At 47.8% G+C, this 27,704-nt stretch overlaps 1 protein-coding gene across 1 annotated transcript in view; it reads left to right on the top strand.

The window, feature by feature from the left end:
* Positions 1-27,704, top strand: part of LOC126291539 (uncharacterized) — a 76,064-nt gene that overhangs the window by 44,960 nt on the left and 3,400 nt on the right. Inside the window, exons 7-10 of the mRNA XM_049985040.1 lie at positions 9,438-10,608; positions 13,226-14,328; positions 20,117-20,229; positions 24,423-24,614. Coding sequence (XP_049840997.1) covers positions 9,438-10,608; positions 13,226-14,328; positions 20,117-20,229; positions 24,423-24,614 — 2,579 coding nt within the window. The remainder of the gene's footprint in view (positions 1-9,437; positions 10,609-13,225; positions 14,329-20,116; positions 20,230-24,422; positions 24,615-27,704) is intronic.

Below are 27,704 nucleotides of genomic sequence, written 5' to 3'. Positions count from 1 at the left end.
AATGACAACAGGATGTTGTAACTGCAGTGGCACTGCTTGTTCTACATTGTAAATGTTCTTTGGCACCTCTTCCTTATACGTGAGGTCCTTGTTGATTAGAAAAGATAATTCTAGTACCACTTCTACACATAAAGTTGGGCCTAATTAGTTTGTGAAATACATTACCCAAAAAGGTATCTACACTACTGGCCTTTAAAATTGCTACACCACGAAGATGACGGGCTATAGACGCGAAATTTAACCGACAGGAAGAAGATGCTGTGATATGCAAATGATTAGCTTTTCAGAGCATTCACACAAGGTTGGCGCCGGTGGCGACACCTACAACGTGCTGACATGAGGAAAGTTTCCAACCGATTTCTCATACACAAACAGCAGTTGACCGGCGCTACCTGTGAAGCGTTGTTGTGATACCTCGTGTAAGGAGGAGAAATGGGTACCATCACGTTTCCGACTTTGATAAAGGTCGGATTGTAGCCTATCGCGATTGCGGATTTTCGTATCGCGACATTGCTGCTCGCGTCGGTCGAGATCCGATGACTGTTAGCAGAATGTAGAATCGGTGGGTTCAGGAGGGTAATACGGAACGCCGTGATCGATCGCAACGGCCTCGTACCACTAGCAGTCGAGATGACAGGCATCTTATCCGCATGGCTGTAACGGATCGTGTACCCACGTCTCGATGCCTGAGTCAACAGATGGGAACGTTTGCAAGACAACAAACATCTGCACGAATAGTTCGACGACGTTTGCAGCAGCATGGACTACCAGCTCGGAGACCGTGGCTGCGGTTACCCCTGACGCTGCATCACAGACAGGAGTGCCTGCGATGGTGTACTCGACGACGAACCTTGGTGCACGAATGGCAAAACGTCATTTTTTTCGGATGAATCCAGGTTCTGTTTACAGCATCATGATGGTCGCATCAGTGTTTGGCGAGATCGCGGTGAACGCACATTGGAAGCGTGTATTCGTCATCGTCATACTGGCGTATCACCCGGCGTGATGGTATCGGGTGCCATTGGTTACACGACTCGGTCACTTCTTCTTCGCATTAACTGCACTTTGGACAGTGGAAGTTACATTTCAGATGTGTTACGACCCTTGGCTCTACCCTTCATTCATTTCCTGTGAAACCCTACATTTCAGCAGGATAATGCACGACCGCATGTTTTAGGTCCTGTACGGGCCTTTCTGGATACAGAAAACATTCAACTGCTGCCCTGGCCAGCACATTCTTCAGATCTCTCACCAATTGAAAGCGTCCGGTCAATGGTGGCCGAGCAACTGGCTCGCCACAATACGCCAGTCACTAATCTTGATGAACTGTGGTATCGTGTTGAAGCTGCATGGGCAGATGTACCTGTACACGCCATCCAAGCTCTGTTTGACTCAATGCCCAGGCGTATCAAGGCCGTTATTACGACCAGAGGTGGTTGCTCTGGGTACTAATTTCTTAGGATCTGTTGTTGTTGTGGTCTTCAGTCCTGAGACTGGTTTGATGCAGCTCTCCATGCTACTCTATCCTGTGCAAGCTTCTTCATCTCCCAGTACCTATTGCAGCTTACATCCTTCTGGATTTGCTTAGCGTATTCATCTCTTGGTCTCCCTCTACGACTTTCACCCTCCACGCTGCCCTCCAATACTAAATTGGTGATCCCTTGATGCCTCAGAACATGTCCTACCAACCGATTCCTTCTTCGAGTCAAGTAGTGCCACAAACTTCTCTTCTCCCCAATCCTATTCAATACTTCCTCATTAGTTATGTGATCCACCCATCTAATCTTCAGCATTCTTCTGTAGCACCACATTTCGAAAGCTTCTACTCTCTTCTTGTCCAAACTATTTATCGTCCATGTTTCACTTCCATACATGGCTACATTCCATACAAATACTTTCAGAAACGACTTCCTGACTCTTAAAACTATACTCGACGTTAACAAATTTCTCTTCTTCAGAAACGCTTTCCTTGCCATTGTCAGTCTACTTTTATATCCTCTCTACTTCGACCATCATCAGTTATTTTGCTAAATTCAAAATTAACAGCTTCAGTTTCGGAGTTACCTAGATTTACCTAGGTTTCATTTGGGATAACCCAACCTTCTTCAGAAAGAAGAAGGTTGGGTTATCCCAATTGAAAACTAGGTAAATCTAGGTAACTCCGCAACTGAGGCTGTTAATTTTGAATTTAATATTTATACAGTTGCTGACAGGGCCGCCAAATGCTGAAAGTACTGAAGTTATTTTGCTCTCCAAACAGCAAAACTCCTTTACTACTTTAAGTCTCTCATTTCCTAATCTAATACCCTTCAGCATCACCCGATTTTTAATTCGACTACATTCCATTATCCTCGTTTTGTTTTTGTTGATGTTCATCTTATATCCCCCCTTTCAAAACACTATCCATTCCGTTCAACTGCTCTTCCAAGTCCTTTGCTGTCTCTGACAGAATTACAATATCATCGGCGAACCTCAAAGTTTTTATTTCTTCTCCATGGATTGTAATACCTACTCTGAATTTTTCTTTTGTTTCCTTTATTGCTTGCTCAATATAGAGATTGAATAACATCGGGGAGAGGCAACAACGCTGTCTCACTCCCTTCCCAACCACTGCTTCCCTTTCATGTCCCTCGACTGTTATAACTGCCATCTGGTTTCTGTACAAATTGTAAATAGCCTTTCTCTCCCCGTATTTTACCCCTGCCACCTTGAGTATTTGAAAGAGAGTATTCCAGTCAACATTGTCAAAAGCTTTCTCTAAGTCTACAAATGCTAGAACTCTATTTTCTGATATCTTAGAAAACAGATTTCTATATCAGAAAATAGAGTTCTAGCATTTGTAGACTTAGAAAATAGATTTCTATAAGTCGTACGGTCAGTATTGCCTCACGTATTCCAACATTTCTACGGAATCCAAACTGATCTTCCCCGAGGTCGGCTTCTATTAGTTTTTCCATTCTTCTGTAAAGAATTCGCGTTAGTATTTTGCAGCTGTGACTTATTAAACTGATAGTTAGGTAATTTTCACATCTGTCAGCACCTGCTGTATTAAACTGATAGTTAGGTAATTTTCACATCTGTCAGCACCTGCTGTCTTTGGGATTGGAATTATTATATTCTTCTTGAAGTCTGAGGGTATTTCGCCTGTTTCATACATCTTGCTCACCAGATGGTAGAGTTTTGTCAGGACTGGCTCTCCCAAGGCCGTCAGCAGTTCTAATTGAATGTTGTCTACTCCCGTGGCCTTGTTTCGACTCAGGTCTTTCAGTGCTCTGTCAAACTGCTCACGCAATATCATATCTCCCATTTCATCTCAGGATCTATGCACCCAAATTGCGTGAAAATGTAATCGGATGTCAGTTCTAGTATAATATATTTGTCCAATGAATACCCGTTTATCATCTGCATTTCTTCTTGGTGTAGCAATTTTAATGGCCAGTAGTGTATGAAAAGTGTTTCCAAAGAAGGCGTGTTTGTTGGGTTTGGCATTCGATTCCGAGTTTGTATTTTCTGGGTTAGAGGGAGAGTTCCGTGACATTCAACGGGTTTTTACTGAGTTCTTAGCCAACTTAAAGGGTAGACGTTACATTACTGTAGAAGCGAACATGCTGGAAGGGTTCAAGAAGTTAGGCTGTTTGATGAGACTCAACGTTCACTTACAGCACGGCGACCTCGATATTTTCCCTGAAAGGTTGGCGGATGTCAAGCGAGTACAAAGATCAGGGCTTTCATCAAAATACCAGAGTGATGAAAGATCATGTCTCCGCCGCTAGAATACCGGTCTCACGGCATACTACCGTGTCTCTTTTCATGGATGCGTGCAACAGGCAATTCATCAGCGAAGAAATCCCGCACAAGTTCTACGCGGACAGATCTGAGGACCCTGCCGGCCACGAGACTACCTCAACATCTCGCAGAGAATTCACAGAAACATTTGCCTTGTGTGATCGAGGATTATCTCGATGAAAAATGAATGCCGTCAGAGTTCCGTCAATCACAACCATCCGTGACCTGAAGTGATGCCCAATGGTTCACCGAACCACGACGTGAGCAGTTGCAGTACTGTGCCACCCGGAACAACGGAACAATGGACGTCTGTCCAGGTCGATGACGGTGATCCGGGGCAGCGCAGTGCTGTGCAGAGTGCGGCGCCGTTCGTCGCCAGTCTGTGCTCCGTGGGGCGGCAGTTCGCTGATCCGACTGCTGCCAGTCTCTGACGAGTGGCATAATGTTGTACAGTCGGCCATGTGGAGGGGTTGGAATGAGCTCGGTGCGCAATAACAGGCCTCCTCTCGTGGTGGTCAGACAAGGTCGGTGAGAGTACACGTACCTCACGTTCCCGTGTCGCCCGATATCGCTCCACCGTCACATCGAAATGGCCTACCCATTTGGAAACTGCACGAATCGACCAGCTGGCCAAATGGAGGTCCAGAATGGGGGTCCCCGATAACGCTGTCTCTCACGAGTACACGGCAACTCTGTGTCCTTAACTGTGATCCCTCAACACCTGATGCTGTTAACGTCTCTTATGTACCCCATCATGTCGGGTAACAACACCAAATACTAAAATCGCTAATAGAGTCTTGTGGCCATTGTACCTGTGGCACATAAATGAAATTCTAACGATGGTGTGTATGTGTACGAAGTTAGAGTGGCATCAAATTGTTTCTGGATGCTCCCAAATATATGCATTTTGACGATTTTCTAGATGTTAATTAAGTCACAGCATGCACTTAGTAGAAAAACTGTTGTCAAACTTAAGTTCAGGGCCCAAAAATTCATAGGATTAGGCTAAACCTAACAAAAAGTTAAATTAGTTGTCTATACTCTTCTCTTATTTTCTAATCGTATGATAGAACTTTTTCTTCGACTTTTTTTCGTGAAAGTTAAATCACAATATTCACAAAATAGAGATAAATGAGGAGAAAACAAAAATTCATGAGGGTAGAAGAAAACTACAAGACAGGCAGGAAACCCTATAGATCGATAGCAACATGTGTTAAGAAGCAGATGAGTTTAAACATCTGGGGGTGGTAGTAAACATCAGAAGTGATGAGAAACAAGAAATAGAAGCGAGTATAGACGCGGCATCCGGAACGTCATATTCACTCAGCCAGCTCCTGTCATCCAAAATTTTTTCTGGAAGAACCCGGATAACGTTACATGAAATTATAGTCAGCTCAGTATTGTTTATGCTACAGAAATATGGAAAATAAGAAGGAAGAGAGAAAGATAAAGGTTTCGGAAAATAAAAACCTGCGGAAGATAGTTGGGATAATGTACGAGGGAGGAGAATGGTGAAGAAGAAAGAACATGGAGCTGAGAGGGTGATGTGTCGCATCTGTAAAAGGGCGCAGGGATCCAGACTGTGAGGGGTGGGCGGAGGTAACAGGTGGCCAAGGGAGGGAGACGTCAAAGGGCAGGGCGGAACCTGACTGCGGGTTGTGTGTGAGCCAGCAGAATGTGAGTACGACTAAGTGTATATCAGCACAGTTTGTCCGTGCGTCCATGCGCTCTATGGCGGCCTAAGTTGCGTGGAGAGCAGTGAAGAAATGATAACGAGTGAGAACCACGTTTAGCTTTTCAACGGAAAAGAATGAACAGACTGAGAAAAAAATTAAGAGATGACAATGGAGCGAGATGCTGAGCAAGCAGACCTACAGAAACAGCGGGGAAAAAAAAGATTACGAAACGAACTACGCAGAGCTAAAATGACTGAAGTTCGTGAAAAAAAGGACTGCAAGTGCACGATTAAAACAAAAGTGAACGAGAAATGCAAAGCAGAAGAACCAGAGATTACAGCCTGACGAGCGAAACAATCCGTTCTACAACAAAACGAAGAAGTCAGCGACAGGCTACCTTATTTTAAACTAGCGAACCCGGCAGCGTTTCGCAATAGCTAAATATGCATGGGAACTGTATATACGCCCTAACTCCTTGACGCCGATCTGTCTGTCCATCTGCTCTCCTCGCCCTCTCTTTGTCCACTTCCCCTCCCCTCAATCTCTCTCCATGTCCCCCTCACCCCTTCGTCCATCTCCTTCCTCCTCCTCACTGTGTCAATTTTCTCCGCCTCCCCCCCCCCCCCCCCCTCACTGCCCCATCTCCTCTTGCAAACGATATCTCGATTGTGAAATGAAATCACATAAAATGAACGGCTAAATCTCTTCGGATTATTGATGTAAGGCAGGCTCATCCAACAATCGCGCCCGGCGGGCGCAAGGCAGTGTAGTTCAGCGCACCGAAGGCAACGGTGCGTCGCCAGTGTCGGCACAGGAGCGAGAGAGAGAGAGAGAGAGAGAGAGAGAGAGAGAGAGAGAGAGAGAGAGAGAGAGGGAGAGAGACGGCACGGCAGTGCTCCGCTGGGCTGTCCCGCGGACAAGTCCAACGGAAGCAAAGTAACAGAGGAGGCGCAGCTCTGTAAAAGTATCCGATGAGCGGCAAAACGAGCAAAGCATTTATTCTTTACGTAACAACTAGTGTTCGTGTGGCAGAATTGCTGCGAAAAGCTTTAGAGAACGATATCCAAAACAAGAATCGAAGAACAACTCAGTAGTTTTCTGACCCACAGGTTGATTCTATTAGCATTTCACATGCACACTCGTCATACGTGCAGTAGGCGTCTTGTGAAAGATATATCAGTACATATTCTATTTTACATACATAGTCTATTTTAGAAATAATAGTATCATGCAAGAATCTGAACTGAACCAGTTAAGAACTTTTCGAGATGTTTGCTAACAACGTTAAACCTACACCTTGTCTTTACATAGTAGTATACATTAGGGTATTGTCGAATACTGGAAGTGGATTTAAGATCATTTAAGATTATTTTTGAGCGATTGGTAATATTTTTGACCGCGAAATAGTTACATAATTATGATTTTTTTTATTGTCCATTTCTTCGATGCGTTCAAGTGATCTGGAATTTCTCATAAAATTATTAAAATGTGAAGATCAAGCGAAGCGGCGCTCTTAAGCTAGTATCTTAAATGAACAATTGGAGCTAACGCGAGGGGTATTCCAAACTAACATCCGGTGGCCAGTATTGAACTGATGGTGGCCCTGAAACAAGTTTCACGCACGCAACGCTGTCTGCCGACTCTTTAGGAGACTAGTGCAACGTTCGTTTGCTTCAGTAGTCGTTTGCCAGGCGGTGAGAGCAGACCGCGCCAGTTGTGATGTGCACGGTGTGATTAGATTTTTGCTGACAAAAGGATCTTCAGCTGCTGAAACCATCATGAGTTATGCCTAATGTATAAACCTGAAATAACGAATGACAAACAAGTTCGAAAATGGTATCGAGAATTTCAAAATAGCCGCATTCACGATGAACAGCAGGCCCAGTACTCGCGCTGACATCTTTCATCAAGTAGACCAAAAAATTTCCAAGTGACCGTCGATTGACAATTAGTGGTCTGACTAATGAATTCCAAAATTTTGTTCGAACCTCAATTTACAGAACTGACATTGGACAGCTTGGTCATCGCAAACTGTGTGCTAGGTGGGTTCCAAAAATGCTCACCGATCCGCACAGAGAGCGAACAACGAGTAGAGCACGACAGTTTCTGGAGGACAAGATGGGGACAATTTATTTTCCCAGGTGGTTACGAGCGACGAGACGTCGATGTTGTACACCGACGCAGAACTGAAAAAGAAGTCAATGCAGTGGCGCCATTCAAGTTCACCCAGCCGTAGAAGTTTAAGGTATCTCCGTTTCAGAATGGAAAAACGGTGGCTATTGTTTTTTCTTTTGAGACGACGAAAAGAGCGCCCTTGATCGATTCCCTGTATCGTGGATCAACAATTACAGCGGACGTATAGTGTGAAACGCCCACGTATCTGAGTCGCGCGGTCGACAATCGACTTGGTCGCCTGGCACAATCCTCCAAAACAACGCACGCCCTCAGACCGCTGCTAAAACGAAGGAGACAAGATTTTTGTTCGGCATTTGTTGATCACCCTCCGTACAGTCTCGACGTTGCACTGAGCGACTGTTTCCTCTTCTTGCATTTGAAAAAATGGCTGAGTGGACAACGATTTCGGAGACTGGCGTTACCAATTGGTTCAACTCCCAGGCAGTAGACTTCTATGATGAGAGGCTAAAGAAGGTGGTCAGGTTCAGAGAAAGTGTGTGGATATGAACGGCAATTACGTGGAAAAGTAAGGTAGATATGGTAAAATTCATTGAAGAGCCAAAGAAACTGGTGCACCTGCCTAATATCGTGTAGGGCTCCCGCGGGCAGGCAGAAGTCCCACAACACGACGTGGCATGGACTCGACTGATGTCTGAAGTAGTGCTGGAGGGAACTGACACCGTGAATCCTGCAGGGCTGTCCATCAATCCGTAACAGTACGAAGAGGTGGAGATCCGTTCTGAGCAGCACGTTCCAAGCATCTCAGGTACGCACAATAATGTTCATCTGTGGGGAGTTTAGTGGCCAGTGGTAAGAGTTTAAACTCAGAAGAGTGTTCCCGGAGCCACTCTGTAGCAATTATGGACGTGTGGGATGTCGTATTTTGCTTTTGGAATTGCCCAAGTCCGTCGGAATGCACAATGGGCACGAATGGATGCAGGTGATGAGACAGGATGCTTACGTACGTGTGACCTGTCAGAGTCGTATCTAGACGTATCAGGGGTCCCATATCACTCCAACTGCACACCCCATACCATTACGGAGCCTCCACCAACTTTAACAGTCCCCTGCTGACGTGAAGGGTGATGGATTCGTGAGGCTGTCTCCATACCCGTATACGTCCATCCGCTCGATACAATTTGAAACGGGAGTCGTTCGACCAGGCATTATGTTTCCAGTCATCAACAGTCCAGTGTCGGCGTTAAAGGGTCCGGGCGAGGCGTAAAGCTTTGTGTCCTGCAGTCACCAAGAGTCCACGAGTGCGTCATTGGCTCCAACGGCCCATGTCGACGATGTTGCGTTGAATGGTTCGCACAGTGACCCATGTTGATGGCCCAGCATTGAAATCTGCAACAATTTACGGAAGGGTTGCGTTTGTGTCCTCTTCAGTCGTCGTTAGTCCCATTTTTGCAAGATCTTTTTCTGGCCGCAGCGTTGTCGGAGATTTGACGTTTTATCGGATTCCTGATATTCACGGAACACTCGTGAAATGTTCGAACGGCAGAATCCCAGCTTCATCGCTACCTCGGAAATGCTGTGTCCATCGCTCACGTGCCGACTATAATACCACGTTAAACTAACTTAAATCCTGGTAACCCACCATTGCAGCAGCAATAACCGATCCAACAGCTGCGCCAGACACTTGTTGTCTTATATAGGCGTTACCGACCGCTGCGCCGTATTCTGCCTGTTTACATTTCTACATCTACATTCATACTCCGCAAGCCACCCAACGGTGTGTGGTGGAGGGCTCTGTATTAGACCCGCCGGGCAACCTCAACATCCTCCCGTCCGTTGCAGGAGTGGCGCCCAGCGCGCAGCCGCTGCGGTCGACGCCCGCCACCTGGACGCTGTACGCCGCGGCGCCCACCAAAGTCTACAAGAGGCACGCCGTCGCCGCGCGCAGCTGGGCCTTCCGCAGCGAGCGCGAGCACCTGCTGGTGCTCTCCAGCCGCCACGACGACGACGACGACGACAGCGCCGCCTCAGGCTCGGCGCCGGCGGCGGCCCGCCACGTCGCCTCCGGGAGCCGCCCGATGGCTCACTCGGAGTCCTTCGCCAGCCTGTGGAGCGACTTCCTCTCCAGGCTCTCCGCCGCCGACGACGGCGACGGCGACAGCGACGCGGCCGGTTCGGACGCCGTGGTTTCCCGGCAGGCCGTCTCTAGGGCGGCCAGGAGCGGCGGCCACCACCTGCCCACCTACCACCGCGACCCACTCGCCTACGTCAGCAAGTACGTCCCCGACGACGACGACGACGTGGCCGGTGCCGGCGGGTTCGTCGGAGCCCGCTCCGTGCTGGGGACCAGAGTGGGCGAAAGCAGATCTGAGAAATCGGAGAAGCCGACCTCAGAAGAGACATCCAGAGCCGACAGTAAAGTCGAGGCGGTGACCTGGCCCAGCTACGACGATCCCGTCCTGTACGGTGACGCCCTGGAGCAGCACCGGCTCGAGGGTAAAGAGCGGCATTCCACCGGCGACCGAAGACGCGGCAGCCCGGTACCGGCTGAGCAGCGGCCGTCTGCGGCACGGGAGGAAGAGGGGCGACTGGGCACGGGACACGGCGGTCGTCAGGACCCCGGGATACAGACCGAGCACAGTAATGCCGGCGTCACTACACTCAGTACCCTACAAACTGCTCGAGAGCGAATTGGGGAGGGCAGAAACCGACAAGCGTCCAGTCAGAGACTACCTACAAAAGGCGCAGGTGCGGCGGACGAGAAATCGGGCGACGAGAAGGAGACAGCTGGTGAGAGCAGCGAGCCCGGCGAGGGAGCAGCGGAGCGGGAAGGCGAGAGGGCCGACTTCGTGCCGTACTTCGCGCGGCCCGAGCACTACAGGACCAGCCACGGGCGGCCAGAAGAGGGCGGGGGCGGGGGCGAGGGCGGCGGCGAGGGCGGCGGCGAGGGCGAGGGCGAGGCCGACCTGCAGGAGAGGGGCAGCCAGCAGAGCCGACTCACGGCCACACGCAGGTACCCTCCCTCGTCTACACTGTTACAAGATAGTGAGCAACACTGTAACTTGTTCACCGACGATGCTGGTGGCTGCATGAAAGAATCAATGTTGGACCATCGTAAGAAAATAAAAGGCACTTGCAAAACAATTTCCACTCGTTGCAACTAATGGCAGCCCTCTTTAAATATAGATGCTGAATAGCAAAACTAAAAGATAATTAATGAAGAGTGATCAAATTTCTGGAAAACATTTGTCTAGGTAACATATTTAGAGATTAACATTTCAACATCACAGATTGATGTATGCGCGAAATAAGCTATTGGAAATGTGAAATGCTCGTACAGTAATATGCTACAATGTTGAATGCAAGCGTGTATGCACCGTGTTGTGCAGGTGTTGGATGTCTGTGCGATAGTGTTCCACACCTGTTGCACTTGATCGGTCAATAAAGGGACGATTCATTTTAGTTGTGGATCGCGCTGGAGTTGTCGTCCAATGATGTCCCATATGTGCTCAATTGGAGACAGATCTGGTGATCGAGCAGGCCGAGACAACTGGTCCACACTCTGTAGATCGTGTTGGGTTACAACAGCGATGTGTGTGAGCGTTATCCTGTTGGAAAACACCCCCTGGAATGCTGTTCATGAAAGGCCAAATCACGTTTCAAATACAAATTTGCCGTCTTGGTGTGTGGAATGGCCGGGAGAGTGCTCCTGCTGTCAAACGAAGTCCTACACCAGACCGTAGCTCCCAGGGGAAGTCCAGTGTGTCTAGCACGCTGAATGGTTGGTTGCGCGCCCTTAGCTGGTCTCCTTCTAACCAACAGACGGATATCACTGGCAGCGAGGCACAACCAGCCTTCATTAGGAAACGCAAGAGATCTCCACCCTGCTTCCCAATGAGCTCTCGCTTCACACCACGGAAGTCGCAAATGGCGGTAGTTTCGGATCACTGCACTGCAGGCTACACGGCGCCTGGCTCACAGCTTTCCACGGACTAGCCGATTTGCAGCAGTTCCTTGTAACACTGTGGAACCAACTGCTGCTGCAGATGCATACGCCGGATACGAGGGTCTCCCCTCTCGGCAGTGCCACGTGGCTTCTTGTGAACACCGGTGCTAGCAATCATGTACAGTGGCTCCATTTGTGCAATGTCGAGCTCCTCGTATCCCTACTATCCGACCTCGTTGAACCTCAGTGAGGTGTCGACGGCGCCTTTGTTGCCATCTGACAGCTCACCAGCGCTCACCGACAGACTTGAGTGTGTCTCACCCTCGTAGTGGCGCTACTAACGCCGCTCTCGGGAGATTGGCGGGAGACCTGAAGAGACGTCTTTTACATGCAGAAACACGCCGACCATCTTTCGTTTATGTCTATTAATAAATGAAACATAATTCCCACAACTAAGAGGAAGAACCATTACAGGATTACAGGCGAACACGTAGAGCAGGTGAGTGTAATAATGAGTACTAGGGAGGGTGAACAGGACACACTGATTCGTTGGACGGCTTCTGCGCGTCTGGAATGGAAACTGCGTACCAGTGGCTGGCGCCGGTGTTGTTCCAGACGTGGGAGGAGTCCGGAGACACGTGCGTCGACACAGCCCGTACGAACGTCTCCCGGCGAACTCAAGTGGCAATCTCTGGAAACAAATCGTCGCTGTTAATCCTGCTGGGTGAATTTAGTGAATCTGTATTTTACGAAGACTGCAGTTCCGCTACAGCTGTATATCTCGTTTGTGTCGTGAGCACGAGGTAACAGAAATCGGGGCGAAGGCGGGGGCGGGAGGCTACATAGAGTTTAAAGAAATTGAAAAAAAAGGATTGATGAAATATTGTGTGACATAATTTGTCTAAAAGTAAGAAATAAAACGTATTAGAGAAACAGTTGACGCGCTTCATTTGCCGTACAACACTATGAGCATAATTCAAAGATGCCTCATATGTTTCACTAATCTCTTATATTTCTTACTTTCAGACAAATCATTTCAGAAAACATTTGAGCGACCTTCTTTCAGTGTTTTTAATTTTCATGTTCTGTTCAGAAAACATGATCTTACTGACATCTTATTTGTTTTCCTAGCGTTTTCCGTTCTCGACATGTCCCGGATATAGTACTTGATTCGAAGGAATGATTACTTTCAAGCAAATAAACCCATTTTTGCAAACGTAGCCCATTGTTCGATTTCCTGCTCTTAGTTTGGCTACGAAAATCAGGACAAAAATCCATTGTGAAATTCACAGGGAACCTTGGCTTAGGTAGAGCAGCAATCGGTCGCAGAATTAAGTTGCGACTACAAATGTCATATTAAAGCAACTTAATTATAAGACTGATTGCTGCTCTACATAACCCAATATAACCACAGTCGTTGCGTGTACCCACACCGTGGAAGGTAACCTGACAAGGAACCTTGTTTTCGCTCCACTTAAACATTTGACCAAAAATAGAATTTGGGAATGAAATGGATGGGAAAAAATCGGTACAATTAGAACGAAGTACTCTCCGCCAAACACTGTAGACTGGATTTCAGACTATGTACCCTGGAACTCTGAGATATTTGTGTTTAAGTAGAATCTCACAGTTATCTTTAACTACAATCCTACGCGTTGACCTGACATAGAGGGCACCTTTTCAGGAGGAGGCCGTGGTACTTCCAAGACCCCGGGCCGCGATACGGCGGCGCCGGAAGGCGCGAGGGCCAGCGACAGCAGCAGGAGGGAGGCGCCCAGCAGCGTCAGCCCCGGCCGCCGCAGCGCCACGGGCAACGTCAGAAGGCCGAGCAGCACCACCAGCAGACCCACGCCGAGGCCGACGTGTGGGACTACTACGGCAATCCCGACAACTTCTACATCCCTCCGGACACCCTGTCGACCATAGTCGTCGAGAAGGAAGACAAGGGGCAGGGGCAGGCGGGGGAGGAGCGGGGGGGCGAGCCCCGGGCCAGCGCGGCCGGCGCGCGCAGCAGCAGGGAGTCCGACTGGCCGCCCCTGCGCTTCCGCAGCAGCACCCACCACTCGGGGCGAGGCGCGGCGGCCGGCGAGCGCTGGTCGCAGCGCTACCCCAGCGGCAATCCTTACCACAGCGACTACGAGTACCCCAAGGTCGAGTACACCTCGCCTCCTGCACAGGGTTCCGACCGTAACTACCCCTGGTCTCTCTACACTGCACCGTCTCATTATTTTGGAACTCGCAAAACGAAGGTCGCTGAAAAAACTGGCGAAACCGCTCCGACCAGTCCGTCCTCCGGGGGCACAACTGTGAACGGTAAGAAGGCTGAGGGTAAAAGTGCCGGCAAGGAAGGAGGCGGCGCGCCGAGCAAGCCGGCGACCCGAGGCGGCGACCCGCTGTGGCACCTGGCCATGAGGGCGCTCGCCCACGCCGCCGCCGCAGGGAAGGCGAAGCCGAAGCCCTCCGGCGCGCACGAGAACGGCAAGACCGAGATCCCGAAAAAAGGCGACTCCCTGCACTATCCCAGCTCACAGTCCCGTGCTTCTGGAAGTGAAACTGTACCGGACACCTCCAAGAAGAGTGACACTTCCACCGACATTGCCCCGACAAATCCAGTTTCTTGGTTCTCTGGAGAGGGCACTGACCCTTCGAGGGCTTCTTCAGTCACTAACCCAGCTGCAGCAACGACTTCTACGGATGACCGAAAACACGGAGAGGTGTCAACAGACGCCGCTGGTGGCGACCACTGGACACCGTACACTGGCCACTTTGGCCAGAATGCACACACAGGTGAGTGCTAGTGAGGCATTTATCATTTCAGGTTCATCAGCTGACGGTTCGCCCGTCGGTTTACCGTACACCCTACATTATTGTATTTAATAATAATGAACTGTTTCTATTGACGTATGTCTGTCTTTTCCAATTAACCGAGACCGTAAAATACTGAGAGTTAAAACGAACATTTCAACAACTTCTTATCGTACAACATCAAGCCCACCAAGACTATATCTACTAAAACCATCTATAATTGGTGATTTAAATTTGTTTCCTCCACTAGTACAAAGCCTTCATCCAGCTTAGCCTCTGTTGCACCAAACCAATGATTCCTTCAACTGGATGAACGCACTGTGCTCCAGGTTAGTTCCTCCACGAGCTTACATTCCGCAACAAGAACCCTTCATCAGATTCACGTGTCTTCTACTCCACGGTAGACCCCCCCCCCCCCCCCCCGTACAGTCTGTGCATCCGGCAGATTCAACAGGCCCATAGTATCGCCTCCACCACATCCCCCAGCAGGTCGCATCTCAAAGATTCTGTAGCCTCTCCCTCTCACACCATCCGTTACTGAGGTTGCAAGGATATCTCTGTGAGGTTCTTCCACTTCATAAATCATTTTTTTCCATTCCGTCACTATCCGATACTGTCGAGTAAAACTAAAGAAACGGGACGGTAGAGCGTTTCCTTGTTACAAGTCTCCCTGCAGTTAATGGCAGTATTCTGTTGCTAAGACTTCCCTACATATAACAGCCTAACGAAGCTGTCAGTGTTGCTTCTCCACGATCTTATTGTGCTTCTTTATTATCGAGGGACTTCACTGACAGAGAGACGCTACAAAGCAGTACGAAGTCCACGTTCACTTCTTAAACTAGCTGGTCACATTTTCATAAAAAGAGTACACCGCTATTTCACTGTGTACTATAATATTTATCTTTTGTACAATCCAGATTTTGGCTTGTATGCCATTATCAAGTACATTGCTAATAGTTGTAGACCGTATTTATGACTTAATAATGGTGTAACGGCCTTTAGCACCGTATCTGATAATGGCGTTGTTGTTGTTGTGGTCTTCATCCTAAGAATGGTTTGCTGCAGCTCTCCATGCTACTCTATCATGTGCAAGCTTCTTCATCTCCCAGAACCCACTGCAACCTACATCCCTCTGAATCTGTTTAGTGTATTCATCTCTTGGTCACCCTCTACGATTTTTACCATCCACACTACCCTCCAATACTAAACTGGTGATCCCTTGATGCCTCAGAACATGTCCTACCAACCGATCCCTTCTTCTAGTCAAGTTGTGCCACAAACTTCTCCCCAATCCTATTCAGTACTTCCTCATTAGTTATGTGATCTACCCATCTAATCTTCAGCATTCTTCTGTAGCACCACATTTGGAAAGCTTCTATTCTCTTCTTGTCCAAACTAGTTATCGTCCATGTTTCACTTCCATACGTGGCTACACTCCATACAAATACTTTCAGAAACGACTTCCTGACACTTAAATGTATACTCGATGTTACCAAATTTCTCTTCTTCAGAAACGCTTTCCTTGCCATTGTCAGTCTACATTTGGTATCCTCTCTACTTCGACCATCATCAGTTATTTTGCTCCCCACATAGTAAAACTCCTTTACTACTTCGAGTGTCTCATTTACTAATCTAATTCCCACAGCATCATCCGACTTAATTCGACTACATTCCATTATCCTCTTTTTGCTTTTGTTGATGTTCATCTTATACCCTCCTTTCAAGACACTGTCCGTTCCGTTCAACTTTTCCTCCAAGTACTTTGCTGTCTGTGACAGAATTACAATGTCATCGGCGAACCTCTACTTTTTTATTTCTTCTCCATGGATTGTAATACCTACTCCAAATTTTTCTTTTGTTTCCTTCACTGCTTGCTCGATATAGAGATAGAATAACATCGGGGAGAGGCAACAACTCTGTCTCACTCCCTTCCCAACCACTGCTTCCCTTTCATGTCCCTCGACTCTTATAACCGTCATCTGGTTTCTGTACGAATTGTAAATAGCTTTTCGTTCCCTGTATTTTACCCCTGCCACCTTCAGAATTTGAAAGGGAGTATTGCAGTCAGCACTGTCAAAAGCTTTCTCTAAGTCTACAAATGCTAGAAACGTAGGTTTGCCTTTCCTTAATCTTTCTTCTAAGATAAGTCGTAGGGTCAGTATTGCCTCAGGTGTTCCAACATTTCTACGGAAGCCAAACAGATCTTCCCCGAGGTCGACTTCTTCTAGTTTTTCCATTCGTCTATAAAGAATTCGCGTCAGTATTTTGCAGGTGTGACTTATTAAACTGATAGTTCGGTAATTTTCACACCTGAAAACACCTGCTTTCTTTGGGATTGGAATTATTATATTCTTGTTGAAGTCTGAGGGTATTTCGCCTGTCTCATACATCTTGCTCACTAGATGGTAGAGTTTTGTCAGGACTGGCTCTCCCAAGGCCGTCAGTAGTTCTAATGGAATGTTGTCTACACCTGGATCGACTCAGGTCTTTCAGTGCTCTGTCAAAATCTTCACGCAGTATCACATCTCCCATTTCATCTTCATCTACATCCTCTTCCATTTCCATAATTTTGACCTCAAGTACATCGTCCTTGTATAGACCCTCTATATACTCCTTCCACCTTTCTGCTTTCCCTTCATTGCTTAGAACTGCGTTTCCATCTGAGCTCTTGATATTCATATAAGTGGTTCTCTTTTCTCCAAAGATCTCTTTAATTTTCCTGTAGGCAGTATCTATCTTAACCCTAGTGAGATAAGCCTCCACGTCCTTACATTTGTCCTCTAGCCATCCCTGCTTAGCCATTTTGCACTTCCTGTCGATCTCATTTTTGAGACGTTTGTATTCCTTTTTGCCTGCTTCATTTACTGCATTTTTATATTTTCTCCTTTCATCAATTAAATTCAATATTTCTTGTGTTACCCAAGGATTTCTACTAGCCCTCGTCTTTTTACCTACTTGATCCTCTGCTGCCTTCACCACTTCATCCCTCAAAGCTACCCATTCTTCTTCAACTGTATTTCTTTCCCCCATTCCTGTCAATTGTTCCCTTATGCTCTCCCTGAAACTCTGTACAACCTCTGGTTCTTTCAGTTTATCCAGGTCCCATCTCCTAAAATTCTCATCTTTTTGCAGTTTCTTCAGTTTTAATCTACAGTTCATAACCAATAGATTGTGGTCAGAGTCCACATCTGCCCCTGGAAATGTCTTACAATTTAAAACCTGGTTCCTAAATCTCTGTCTTACCATTATATAATGTATCTGAAACCTGTCAGTATCTCCAGGCTTCTTCCATGTATGCGATATTCTTTTATGATTCTTGAACCAAGTGTTAGCTATGATTATGTTGTGCTCTGTGCAAAATTCTACCAGGCGGCTTCCTCTTTCGTTTCTTACCTCCAATCCATATTCACCTCCGACGTTTCCTTCTCTCCCTTATCCTACTGACGAATTCCAGTCACCCATGACTATTAAAATTTCGGCTCCCTTTACTATCTGAAAAATTTCTTTTATTTCATCATAAATTTCTTCAATTTCTTCGTCATCTGCTGAGCTAGTAGGCATATAAACTTGTACTACTGTGGTAGACGTGGGCTTCGTATCTATCTTGGCCACAATAATGCGTTCACTATGCTGGTTGTAGTAGCTTACCCGCATTCCTAATTTCCTATGCATTATTAAACCTACTCCTGCATTACTCCTATTTGATTTTGTGTTTATAACCCTGTAGTCATCTGACCAAAAATCTTGTTCCTCCTACCACCGAACTTCACTAATTGCCACTATATCTAACTTTAACCTATCTATTTCCCTTTTTAAATTTTCTAACCTACCTGCCCGATTAAGGGATCTGACATTCCACGCTCCGATCCGTAGAGCGCCAGTTTCCCCTTGCTTTCGCCGTTCACAGTGCCAGCACAGCAAGGCCGTTTTGGTTAGTATTGCAAGGCCAGACCAGTCAATCATCCAGACTGTTGCCGCTGCAACTACTGAAAAGGCTGCTGCCCCTCTTCAGAAACCACACGTTTGTCTGGCCTCTCAACAGATACCCCTCCGTTGTGGTTGCACCTACGGTACGGCCATCTGTATCGCTGAGGCACGCAAGCCTCCCCACCAACGGCACGGCGATTTACTCTTTTAAAAGTATTGCATGACTCTGACTGAACGATATCGAAAACTTTCCACCTGGTCATAGCTGTCTGCCGTCTGCGAACCAGCAATCGAGATACGCAGCAAGACATGGAAGATGAGGGCTTGGGCGTAACTAACGTATCATACCAAATAAGCACGCTTTCCTTGTGCTGTATAAAGCGTCACCTCGTGTAGAGGTAGCTTTACCGACTGAGCTGTCCGGATTCAAACGTGGCGCTCCTCACAGCTACGGTCCTCCAGTAACTACAGAGGGTCGCTGGAATAATGGATCCTCCCAGTTGTTTGTAAGAAAGGCGCGAGCTGCCCCACTAGTAGGAGAGGTGCGGGACGCGGCAGGAGATGTAAAAGTGAAGGAATAGCCGCCTAGTCCTCCGGATCTGGTTCCCATTTTTAGAACTCTTCCAGACCTGCAAAGTGTGACCTTCTGTCCGAAAATGTCTGGGACCACTTAGTAGTTTGGCGCGTCGTAACGAAGCTACGTGCAGTGTAGAGCCAAACATATGTTCTATCATGGGATTTATTACTGTGGAAGAAATTTTTCTGGCATCTTATGTGCTTTTTTTATTTCAAAACTTCTCCACTGATATACACTATCTGATGAAAAGTGTCCGGACACTCCGACTGAAATGCAGCGACACCGGACCAGCCAGTGTAATAGGCTGCAGGGAATGCTGTATTGTTAAGTAGAGAAGCAGTACGGGCGAGCTGGTTTCGTCAGGAGAGGTCAGTCACATCGGACGTGGAGTACTCATTGGGTGTCCCGTGAGTCAGGAATCCACCAGCGACGTCACAACTCTTCTGCAGTTACCCAAGTCCAGTGTCGGTGATGGCTCTGTGAAGTGGAAACGCAGCTTATCCGAGAGCAGACAGACCCCTGTGTACTGACAGCAGGAGACGGTCGAACAGTGCAGAGGGTGTTTGTAAAAAGTACAGCACCAAATAAGTGGAATGGATCACTTCTCGAGTTCCGAAGTGCTACCTGGAGTCCAGCTAGCAAAATGACTATGCGTAGGAAGTTAAAAGAGTTGGGTACTTGGGTTGGGCGGTTGAGGGGGTGGGACCAAACTGCTGAGTCGTCGGTCCACTAGGGTCGGGCAGCTCCCCATAAGCCACACATTTCTGTAGACAATGCTGGCGATACTTGAGGCGACGTAAAGAGCGACGCTCCTGGACGGTGGGTGACTGGAAACGAGTGACAAATCATTCTGCACCCTCTGGCGATCTGATGCACTTGTTTGTGTTTGGCGAATGCCTGGAGAACGTCAGCTGCCACGGCATTCAGTGCCAGCAGTGAACTACGGAGGAGGTGTCTACTTTTCCAGTTTCGGCTCTCGAGGATGAATGGCTGCCATACCAGACATTGGGGTACCTCGCTGAAAGTGTCCCCAGCAGGGTTTAGGCGTCATAAACGCACAGGGGAGGGGGGGGCATCTTCGATCAGTTAATCTATTTTGGATGTTAATGATCGCCGTATGCTTTGTGTTTAACTTTACGACTTTTTTATGTAACACTCTGAAAATCGTCTGTAGAAAATTTGTTCCCGTTTCTCGAATATGTACTGGAATAGCTGTTGGTGGCTGAGAGTGTGTGCAGCGTTTGAGGGCGGCCTTTTTGCCCGCAGACGCCGACGCCGACGCCGGCAGCGGCAGCGCTGCCCCGCCGTGGCCCCCGGCGGCCTTCTCCAGGGACGACGCGGCCGCCGACTACGGGCTGGCGGACGCCGGCGGGCCGCGGGTGAGCGCTGAGCACGTGGTCCGCCTTCTGCCGGCGCACGGCACAAGGCTGCAGCTCTAGCTTCCTGCTCGCGACGCCCCTCCACTAATTAGAGCCGCGTCTTTCACGCCTCTAAGCGGGATGGAGTACGGTGCTTCCCAACTATCGTGGGGCGGAACCTCTTTCCTTTGTTTGCACTTGTTAGGCGAACTGTTGAGCACGCAAGCGTAACGAAAAAGGTTTTTATTACTTAGTGGCACGAAAACTATAATAATTATTCAGATCATGAAAAGGGTAATAATTAAATGCCAATGACGAAGCGATTAGTCCGCAGCTCGTGGTCGTGCGGTAGCATTCGCGCTTCCCACGCCCGGGTTCCCGGCTTCGATTCCCGGCGGGCGGGGTCAGGGATTTTCTCTGCCTCGTGATGACTGGGTGATGTGTGATGTCCTTAGGTTAGTTAGGTTTAAGTAGTTCTAAGTTGTAGGGGACTGATGACCATAGATGTTAAGTCCCATAGTGCTCAGAACCATTTGAACCAAGCGATTATGTAAGTTGAAGTTGGAGGGGAGGGAAAGGAAAGGGATAAAAGGAAAGGGACGGAAGTCACGATGTGACCTTATGCGGAGTCAGCGCCGCCGTGTGAAACGTGTTCGGACCGGGTTCGAACCTGGGGCCTGCTGCTTACAAGGCAGCTGCGTTAACCACTGGGCCACCCGGACACAGTGTTCAACGCAGTTACGCGCACCACCCCGGTACGTCCATCACCCCAGCCACACTCCCACCTAGCGCCCCCTGTCTGCGATCCCCGTCAGTGTCCTCTACGCTCGCTACTTTTGAGATTATATGAATGCGTGATATTTGTTCTTTCCGTCATATCAGAAGAAACAGACGCCACGCATTCGTATAAGCCAGTAGTTGTCGAATATTCTATTATATAGGCTGAGTCACTAACTATTGCCACCAAGAATTACTCCGGAAGTATGAGAGGACCTGAAAAGTTGGTGGGACTGAAGTTGCGTGGCACAACGGGGGTAATATTATGACGTTGCTTTATTGTTGCTAGGTGCGGTCGCTTCAGAGATATGAAGATCAGCTTTGTTCTTTTAAAATGGGATGCTGCAGTTTGGTTCTTATTTTCTGATAACGGCTATCGAGACGAATAATATGTTGTGTAACATTAAAGTCTTTGAAGGTCAACGAGGGTTACAAACGTGGCATGAACGTCCATTCACAGAAGGTGAGAAGGTGTTTGAAGTGATGACCATTGGTATCAATGCAGTGCTGCAATAATCTTATCACGGATTGAGTGATATTCCTTATCACTTCGTCACTTATCGAAGCCCATACTCTGAAAATTCTCTCTCGTCTATCGTACAAATAGAAAATATTCTCCGAATGCGGTATATCCATCTAACGTGCCATTGACATGTAAACACCATTCGACGGTTTCGCAATACAACACTAATATGAACGGTAAGACCAGTATCGTCGAAACGAGCCAATATGAATGGTGTACTCCTTCGAAGAACAAGTCGATATGCTTCTCATTTACGGAAAATGCCAACGAAATTCAATGAGAGCTTGAGATTTAGACGCTTATACGAATTCGGAAACATCGGTCACGCGAAACTCAGTGCTCTTTCCTATCGCATACAAGACTTCAGTGCCACGTGTGGAGGTAACAAAGTTGTTTCGGAGTTTCTCGACTTTCGGAAAGCTTTTGACTGAGCACCACATCAACGCTTTCTAACGGAAAAAAGTTTCTGTGGGAAGACTGTTGTAAATTGACGAAAAGTTTCCTGACGTACAACGAAGGTTGTCATACGGGATGAAGCGTCATCTACAAACACCGGGGTGATATCTGGTGAGCCCCAGGGGAGTCTGATAATAATTTTGCCGTGCATGTTATATATTAATGACGTGGCAGTCTCTGGATTTTACCGCATGAGGCACAAATGTAGGATGAAATTGTATACTGTTAAAATTGGCAGTAATATCGAGGTAGGTTTCGAAGTAATAGCAGCCTCAAGGAACAACAAGCAAGCAGCTGTTAATGGAGAGAAATGCGAGATTGCGCACCTGAGCAGACGTGAAATCGGAGTACGCTTTGACTACAGGAGTAATGTGTTGCAACTAGAGCGATTCGTGCCACACGAAGGTTCGGGTGTAACGGGTAAACAGACGTAACGGTGGTAACGAAAGCATGGATAACTTGGAGGTAACGGAAATGTGGGGCTACGACTCACTGGTAGGGTTTGTCTACTAAGGTGTTGCTTGTGAAGCCCTTGTACGGCCCAGATATCGAGAGCATTGAAAAGAGCGAGGGGAGGGCGGGGTAGTCGCACGCCCCACCTATAGGCGATGCTTGAGCCTGTCAACTGTCGGAGACTCGAAGGCAGGCACGGTTCTCGACGCGGACAGCTGCTTGGGTTACTTCGAGGAAAGCGTCTAATGGCCGAGACTAACGATATTCTTCAGGAAGTACGGCCCAAAACAAGAATAAACGTCTACTTAACATGGGCTCCAAAATGGATACCTTACGAACTATGAGAACTTGTCCATCTTCACTACTGTGAAACACTTCTCTTTTATTGTCCACGAGCAAATAGCTTTTAAGGTATGCATTTCAGAGCCGATGTTTTATTCGACGTTTTTCTTGTTTACGCCCATACTACCACCTCAGAGAATTGCCTACCATAGAACCTTAGCAAAAACAGTACCGGTACATATATTACACTGTCTGAATCGGAATGGTTTCCGCTCGTAACTTTGGACTCGGCAGTTTCGGAGCGGGGTCCCTTACCTGAGATTGAGACCAAGCGAGGTGGCGCAATGGTTAGCACACTGGACTCGCATTCGGGAGGACGACGGTTCAATCCCGCGTCCTGATATCCTTACTTAGGTTCTCCGTGATTTCCCTAAATCGCTCCAGGCAAATTCTGGAATGGTTCCTTTCGAAGGGCGCGGCCGACTTCCTTCCCCAATCCGATGAGACCGATGACCTCGATGTCTGGTCTCCTCACCCAAAACAACCCAACCCAACCTGAGATTGATACATTACTTTCCTGAATCATCCCTAAAAGTTTATAACATCATCACGGAATCTGCACTGAAGACATGGCGCGAGGAAACAGTCCGTCGATCTCGCAACGCTCTGGAACTGGACAGGAGCTTACGCCAAAACTTCCAGATGTCAACACTCAGATCGTTACCAAACTTTATACGTCGACAGAGTATCAACCAAAACACCGATCCAGTTCGCGCTGTGTGCTGTAGTCCAGTACAACATGTGTAAACGGTAATTAAAAGTAACACCAAAACTACGGAGTACAGGAAAGGCGTACCTGTGACTGACAGATTTGTAGATCTTCAGTGGGTGAGTCGGTAGAAGGCGAGGGCGTCATACCAGAGATGCGTCGTTCAAACCCCACTGTTATGTTACTGCTTACGCGTGAGACTGTTATACGGGAGAACATTTTCCATATGTAAATCGACTTTTCGGAGTTCGTACCTGTATTTTTTTGACAGTATGCTTTCGCTTCGTTAGTTGAAAGTAGAAAACCTATAGGGGAAATTAGTTGAGATAGGTGTTCGTCCAATTCTTTACGAATGACGCCACGTCCGATAAAGTTCAGTAGTTACAAGCCCAACAAAAACACGCTAGTATACACACATATGCCATTACAGAGGGAACGATTAAGATCAGGGAGAACACTCGTGTTGAAGCAGCTAGTGCGTTTCTAGTCTTCACAGAATAAAGATAAACGATCGGAAGACTAGAAAAAAGAAAAAATTGCACCATACTTGCGGAAGTATTAATAGTCCCATACACAACTTTCACGCATAATACAGTAAGGAACTGGCATCGTGGGGGTTTGAACCCGTGACCCATTTGCTCCATAATTGTGGTGTCACCTTTAGTTAACGTTTACGGCCGTTCTGCTGGATGACAGCACACAGTACGAACCAAATCGGAGATTTGGTCGATACTCCACCGTCGTACAACATTTGGTACCAAGGTGAGTGTGTGACACCTGTAGGTTTGGGTGTCAGTGAGCGACCACCGCACTGTAAGGTAGGCGCAGCTGCAGCCAAGTGCGGTGCCCGCGGCCTGGCGCGTCCGCGTGAGCGACTGGCGCCGCGCCGTATCGCGTGCTGCGCTGTGCTCTGCTGTGTCTGTAGCCTCTCCGTGTGTTGTCGTGTTGGAACAGGCCGGCCCCGGCTCCTCTGAGTCGCCGCAGGTGACCCAGACGACGACGACGACGACGACGACGACGTCGCGGCAGCGCGAGTCGTCATTGGGCGGCTTCCTGGGCCTGCTGCTGCCGCGCTTCCTGCTGCCGTCGCCGCCAGCTGCGGCCGCCCCCACCGCCCAGGAGGTTCTGCGAGCCGTCAGGCCGCAGGTAGGCCTACGGTCTCTCCGTCCCTCCACACTTCCCCCAGTCCGACTTGTGGCGCCGTCCGCATCATGCACGCCAGGGGTGTCCGGCACTTGCGCTAGTGGGGCACCCGCAACCCCTGTACGTAATGTTCACGCTGCAGTTGCACACTTATTTATTTACTGACAACAGTCTTTACACTACACGATTTCGAGGGCTCAGCCCGACCTTCAGGTGTATCGACAAATCGAAGGTAGAATCGTCCGTGTCAAAGCTACTTCACAACGCAACACTTCCGCCATTCGTGGTTCTTTGAGATTGACCGAGGAGTCAAGCAGTATATTGCTCCCTCCTACGTATATCTCGCGAAGAGACCGTGAAGATACAATCGGAGAGATTAGAGCTCCCACAGAGGGATAACGACAATCCGTCTTTCCACGAACAGTAAGAGACTGGAATAGAAGGGAGAACCGATAGAGGTACTCCGGCTACCCTCCGCCACACACCGTCAGGTGGCTTGCGGAGTATGGATGTAGATGTAGAGATGTAGAAAGGTCTTTCTTGTGCGGTCAAATATCGATATTCAATCTCACGAGCTATGTATAACAGGTGTCGTGCCTTGCAAGTGATCTTCGACACGGACGCCGCTACCTTCCGTTTATACATACACCTGAAGATGGGGTCGACTCCCATAAATCTGGTAGTGTAATGATTCCAGTCAAGATATCACTTTGCAACTGCAGCCGATTTTCCAGTTGTCAGCGTTACAGGGAAACGTTTATTAGGGAACCCGCATTCATTCTCTGCTCTGCTAAACCACCAACCATCTATACTACTGAACCGTTAACCCGGTGCACTATCCCGTTTGCTGCCTACCTATATAATCGCTTCCTAGTAGCCGTCAGGCGCATTTTCTGCGTTGTTTCGGCACGCATTTGCAGTGTGTATCTCTTAGTCAGCATTTCATTCGAGGGTCAATGTGGACGGAAAGTGTCGGTTTCTTTCCCGTTACGAACAAAATGATTTTTAAAGCGGAATATTAAGTGCGAATTCGTTTCAGCGCTAGCAGCCCAGCCCAGTACGACATATGCTCTGAGAGCTAATGCTTTGGCGATTCAATCACTCATTTGTCTGATTGGCTGTGAGTTTCAGTTCCATGCAACTGTCACGTCCTATCCTCTACTCGATGTCTTCGGAATACGTCATCCTTTTCTCAAATGCGGCAGGGAGCTGGTGTTGAGTAGAAAGCAACTGACCAATAATGGATTTATTTACGTTTCTAAAAACACCAATGAATTGATTTTTATAAGACAAAATCCAAGAGTAAGATTAACAAATTTCCTCCAGAACTGAAAATACTAAACTAATACAACTGATAGCAAACACCTCAAAAAGGCAACAGTATAAAATCAGTTCATTTTAGTAAAGAATATTAAATGAAGTAAAAATACATCGACGTTACAAACAGTGTAACACGACATCAAATCACTATGTCACAAATATCAACCATCGGCCGTTGCCAGTAATTATCAATACGCCATTTTCTTTGAAATAGCCAAAATGACTGAGAAACGCGGTTCAAATTTATGACGATAGAGGCGGTGTCAAAGGCAACGCCAGTAGCAATAATTCCTCCTCCTCTATTAACATAGGACGGCGGTTGCCGCTACCACAGTGCAAGAGATTTTCATTAAAAATTTCAATAACGGTACTCAGGCATCTTTAACGAGACCACAGTTAACAAGAGATACAATCACCTATCCAGTAACACAGAAACAACTCGTTAATTATCAAGTAAAAATTAAACATAGTACAAGTGCAGATAAGTACGATCGCTACGCAGGAAACTTTGACTTGACTACTGAGGCATAAAATTTTTCTTTAGTTTCTTTATTTTTGGGGGGGGGGCAGGGGGGGGGGGAGGACATGCAAACAGTTTAGTAAACAGCTAGAGTTCGTGATACTACAGGTAACTATAGACATATCTCAGAAATAAGGGAGGTAGATTAAACAATTTTCACTAACTATAAAGTACAAATCGTAAATCAGAATAATTAGATTCTGAAGTCAATTTGGAAGAATGACGGCTACAAGCCCAGAAACAAATTGACAAAACTGAACTCAAGCAGTACCAGGCAAAACACTTATAAATAACGTGGCCGTGCGGCTCTAGGCGCTACAGTCTGCAACCGAGCGACCGCTGCGGTCGCAGGTTCGAATCCTGCCTGGGGCACGGATGTGTGTGATGTCCTTAGGTTAGTTAGGTTCAATTAGTTCTAAGTTCTAGGCGACTGATGATCTCAGAAGTTAAGTCTCATAGTGCTCAGAGCCATTTTTGAACCTTATAAATAACACATTTATGCATAACAACGGCCAACCAGGATACGGAGTCAAAATAGCCACTACTCGACACGAAGTGACGTGCACACTGATTTGATGCTCACCGTGATTTCTCGTAAAATCCCACTGAGAAACGCTTGCTCAGAGAGCGCCGAGATGACTGGTAGGCGGGAACCCGCAGGTGTCGTGCAGCAGCCGTCACCGCGTCCAGTACTTACAAAGGCCACACTGGACTCGAAGCCGGCACAGACTGCGTGCATCTTGAATGGCAAACACTGCGCGCCCCGGCGCAGTAGCTTCTCACGGGCCACGCTCCGGCTGCGGTGCCACTTCGGCCACGACACGCCGCCGCCCGCGCCACGCTCAGGTCGCCGCCGTCCTCCGCTGCCTCCTCCTCCGACCTGCTCTCTACCGGCGACCGCAACGCTCCGTGCGCTCTTGCGGCCAGAGCGATTCCAACGTCCGCGGCAATCACGCGAAATTAAACTCGGGCGCGCGGCACACTTTCCCAGCATCTTCCCTTCGAGAACATTCTCGGTGAAGGTGTTGCCGCCGATAAATTTTATTTTTCTCGTTTTTACTCCAATTAATAATCTCTCTTCCGTAACGTATCTCAAGACTTTTCTTTCCGTCCAGCTCGTTCTTGTCATTTTCCACCTTACCGACAAGTCTGATTTTGTGGCATCAGTATTGGTATATTTGGTGGTTAAAGCCATTAAGCACCCATCGCCCTCCCTGATTATATCCCGGGGTTTGTCTGTGTGCTGACCGTGC

The sequence above is a fragment of the Schistocerca gregaria genome, chromosome 9, assembly GCF_023897955.1.
Source record: "Schistocerca gregaria isolate iqSchGreg1 chromosome 9, iqSchGreg1.2, whole genome shotgun sequence".
Classification (NCBI taxonomy): Eukaryota; Metazoa; Arthropoda; class Insecta; order Orthoptera; family Acrididae; genus Schistocerca; species Schistocerca gregaria.
This window is presented reverse-complemented; position numbering and strand designations above follow the sequence as displayed.